Source organism: Macrobrachium rosenbergii, chromosome 18, assembly GCF_040412425.1.
Source record: "Macrobrachium rosenbergii isolate ZJJX-2024 chromosome 18, ASM4041242v1, whole genome shotgun sequence".
In the NCBI taxonomy this organism is placed as follows: domain Eukaryota; kingdom Metazoa; phylum Arthropoda; class Malacostraca; order Decapoda; family Palaemonidae; genus Macrobrachium; species Macrobrachium rosenbergii.
Genome location: NC_089758.1, coordinates 15,446,734 through 15,451,168, shown reverse-complemented (window position 1 = coordinate 15,451,168; position 4,435 = coordinate 15,446,734). Strand labels below are relative to the sequence as shown.

The 4,435-nt window shown below is 38.6% G+C and overlaps 1 protein-coding gene and 1 non-coding gene across 2 annotated transcripts; both read left to right on the top strand.

The window, feature by feature from the left end:
- The first annotated feature begins 1,600 nt into the window (after positions 1–1,600).
- On the top strand, positions 1,601–3,613 carry LOC136847972 (uncharacterized). Its single transcript, XM_067119989.1, has 2 exons — positions 1,601–1,656; positions 2,664–3,613. Exon 2 carries the CDS (start codon positions 2,671–2,673, stop codon positions 3,223–3,225), a length of 555 nt encoding a protein of 184 aa, XP_066976090.1. The 5' UTR covers positions 1,601–1,656; positions 2,664–2,670; the 3' UTR covers positions 3,226–3,613.
- Positions 3,614–4,201: 588 nt separating this feature from the next.
- Positions 4,202–4,283, top strand: TRNAS-UGA (transfer RNA serine (anticodon UGA)). The gene has a single exon. It is a non-coding gene; the product is annotated as a tRNA-Ser (tRNA).
- The last annotated feature ends 152 nt before the right edge of the window (positions 4,284–4,435 follow it).

Sequence of the window (4,435 nt, the reverse complement as noted above, 5' to 3'; positions counted from 1 at the left end):
CTTTATCCTAACTAAACATTCATCTTCTAAAATGGTAAACGATTTCTCAACTTTTTTTTTCTAACTCTCCGAACAAGAATTCTCAGCCTTGTATATATCCTAACCTGATTCTCATAACTCCACATCGCAAACTAATTATGAGTTTCAAACTCTCAATGAATTCAGCCCAAGTTTCAAATGTCCCTTGAACTCTGACAGAGCGTGAACATATCTGGTGGGGCTATAATGGTCATACGAAATAATTAGTTAAGGGTTCTCAGCGCTGAAACTGAAACGCATTTGACATTTCTTACGTTCTTAAAGTGCTAAACGGCGTAGGACTCGTTAAATACGAGGGCCACAATGATGGAGAAACTATTTCAGATAAAAAAACTTAATGCGGCAAATTGCATAACGCTCTGTTGAATAAGAAAAGACTTTTTTCAAATAGAGCATAATAATAAAAGGATATTATTATTTGATCAGAAACACGCTTACTACAAATGCAAAGACATCGGGGAAGCAGTTTGATTTAAAATCTACTATGGCGATCATAATGATGATGATGACGTGAGAATGTCATTCAACAGTTTTCATTCATTCCCCTTATAATTCAGTTTTTCCTAATAATCGTTTGCGTCATGATGAAGTTAGCCTCTGGAGCAGTGAAGATTGTGATCAAGTAATTCCTGATGCAATGATATAGTATATATTATCAGAAAAATTTATATAGCATGTAAATGGATTTTTAATTTGTGAAGAAAGCGATCTTGGTTTTAAGGAGTGAAGACTGACCATATTTTTTTATTGTCTGTAAAAATCTGAACCGATATCATTGAAGTTTCTATAGTTATTCTGATTGGCCAATGTACTTAAACTATAACCTCTGTGGGTGGCGATCAGCACGAGCTTCCGCCAATCACGGTTGCTTCAATGCTATCGGCTGAGAATATTTACCTTCAGTTCTAAGATAACAGATTATAATGTTAAATGAAAAAGGCACAATACTTGACACCACTGAGAACAACCAAGTTGATAGATAACCTTCGAGAATGCCACTCCATCGCATTTTTTCCGCAACAAGAAGTAAAAGAAGATGAGAAAGGAATGACAGAAAATGATGAAATTAAAGACGTACCATTTCCAAATAGACCTTCTGAATAAGTACAAGAAGAAAAAGATTGATAATTAAAGAAAATGCGTTAGACACACACACACACACACACACACACACACACACAGAGAGAGAGAGAGAGAGAGAGAGAGAGAGAGAGAGAGAGAGAGAGAGAGAATCTCTAACTTGAGTTGAGAGAGAGAGAACCTCTAACTTCAGTTGAGAGAGAGAGAGAGAGAGAGAGAGAGAGAGAGAGAGAGAGAGAGAGAGAGAGAGAGAACCGAAAACCTCTCTGACATTGGAAATCAAATCAGCATCACTACCACACGGAAGATTCTTCTTCTTCTTCTTCTTCTTCTTCTTCTCTCGGGCGTCACTGCAATCTCTCCCCCAGCCCCATCTCCCACCAATTTTAGGTCCCCTTCCCCTTTCCCCTCCCCCATCCCCAGCAATCATCATACCTTCGATGGAAGATAAAAGGCGACGCAAATTGGACAACAGCATCACATCTTCTCCGCCACTTGGCCGCGTATCAGTTCAGACAGAGTGACTTCGGAGTGCATGTGAGTATCGCTCAGGGAAATCATCGTCTTGATGATTTAAGGAAGTCGAGCCTGAATTTCGTTTCTTATTTCTTCTTCTATTTTTTTTTTTTTTTTTTTTGCTCTATACTACTTGCTTGTTGCTCATTTTACTGCATTTCTTTCTTTTGGTTCATTTTCAATTGATTCATCTTTTCAAGATATTTATTTGTCAGTTCAAGTTATCAGTTTATTTACTTAAACTCTTGGTTGTTTTTAAGTTTCGTGTCTCTCCAAATATCAGTTTAAAATATTGTCTTACTTAAAACTGCAGTAATGATGAACAAATATATTTCGGGTTGAAGTCTTACTAAAATCACGGAATATGAAGGGAAAATTTATCTTGTAATTGTCACTGTAAATTGAGAATACATTGGTATTTAATTAATCAGAATTAGATAATATCATGCCAATAAGGTTAAAAAAATTATCTTTCATTTCCACTGACAATTGTACCAAAAGCAACAAGTAATAATTCCCAGGTGGTCCAGATATTTGAATCACTCCAAGATGAATGTTCCAGATCGCAGTAACTGACGATGGTGATTACATATTCAGTGACGTCACTAGTCAACATAGTTAACTGTTGGTCATGGTCCTCACAGAAGAAGGCTATGAAAATGACTGAGTATATAAAGAATCCAAAACTAGATTATCAGACTGAACTTCAGCCCCATAAAGTCTAAGTTAGCCTCAATGTCTTCAGATTCTGTGACTTCTTTTCATGCAATATCCCACAAGTCACCATTCAGTCTGGTTGCATGTTCAGTCTTGAGTTTACAGTTTTATTTTAAAGATAATTCAGAGCAGTTTACTTCTATCATACAAAACATAACTACCATTCCTGAGTTGCAGTCTGAAATGATCGAACCCGAGCTCAACCTCTTGTTAGCAACATTTTTTAAATCTATCATTATTCTTATCTGCTACATTAAGGGAACTGGATTCTACTTTATTCAAACCCAGCATCAAATTTCCACTGCTCACAGAGTCATCATGCAGCTGAAGAAATGGTTTGCCCTGGCCCTCGTCGCTGTCTCGTTAGAGGTCGCTATGCCGACCATCCTGCTGACAAGTGCAGCAGCGACTGCCACTGCCCTCACCATCACCGTGAGCAACGCTGCCCTGGCAGCCGTCGGAGGCGCAGCCGTCCTCTTGGGTCTAGCTGGCCTCCTGAAAGCTGCCGGCCGCGGTAGGGGGAGACGATCAACGACTGAGCTCACCACCTCCTTCACCTCCGACGCTGTTGACATCCTCTTCGCCGCCGCTGGTTCTCTGGACCAGGAGTCCAATTGCGGCCTCCGTCTGGTCTGCGAGTTGGCCGCCACTCCTGAGGGCCAGCTCTCTGCGGACGAGATGCTCATCCTGTCTCTCTTCGGCTCTGACCTCCAACTTCAGCCTGACCAGACCACCAGTCCTGTGACCCCTTTCCAGCTAGCAGCCTTCCTGGGTAGGCAGTCCGGCAGCGTACAGGCTTGTGCAACTGCCTATTCCAAATGCAAGCACAGCGCTAAAGAGATTATGGACATCTTGAGGGAAAACCAGGTCTAAATTGTGCGGTCTCTTTCCCATGCTAATGTAGCCTCAATCATTCTTATTTTCCTTCAACCTTCCGGATTACTCTTCTGAGTTGTGTACTTGCAGTGCAAAATTAACTCTAAGTCTAGCATCGAGAAAATTCAAAATTGTTGATCTTAATGATTCTACATCTTTTGTCCATCAGTATTTTAGTTATAATACTATTAACTCTGGTCAGTGTTGGAGTTCCTTTGAAATGTCTCTTTTTTATATAATTTCTGCTTTTTCAAGTATCATACTTCTAAATCCATCTTACTGTTTGCTCTAGTCAAAATATATGATGGTAGTTTGGGACGCCAAGTGGAAGAAGTGTGACTTTCCTCTTTTTCTTTAGTGTATTCAGAATAAACGAACCTTTCGAAAAGAATAAAGTGTTTCCTTTACACTCTTGGTCTATCAAATGATGTCAGTGTTGGTGATGCGGTTTTCCTAATAACCGACAAATATTTTAGATACAACAAATCAACGATGTGCATAATCAGTCCCCAAAATTACTTATTCACAACAACAGCTTACCGAAACATTATATATATATATATATATATATATATATATATATATATATATATATATATATATATATATATGAAGATAAAAGATAAAAAGGCCCATAAAACACTATTTGAACGTTGCAACCATATATTTCGGACACTTCCTTCTGTGACCCAAAATATATGGTTGCAACGTTCAAATAGTGTTTTATGGGCCTTTTTATCTTCACATTATACTGTAGTATTACAGTAAAAGACATTTATATTTATATATATTGGTCATAGTTTTTCTCTTATGCAATTTTCGTTAAAGGCAATTGTTTTAGTGGTATCAATAAATTTCTTTAAGGTATCTTAAACGCAGCCGGAGTTGTGTCAGAGTGGGTAAGATGGACTTGAAATCCACTGGGCTTTGCTCGCACAGGTTCAAATCCTGTTCACAGCTTAAGAAAGTTACAGCTGTGGTGTCCGAGTGGTTAAGGAGATGGACTTGAAATCCATTGGGCTCTGCCCGCACAGGTTCGAATCCTGTCCACAGCGTGGAATGTTTAGTCTGCATGTTTTTCACCAGAAATTGGCGAACGGGAATCGGAAAAAACGCCGACTGTATGAAATGCCAATAAGAAACTTACTGATGCCACTAAAGTAAAGTATATATATATATATATATATATATATATATATATGAATGT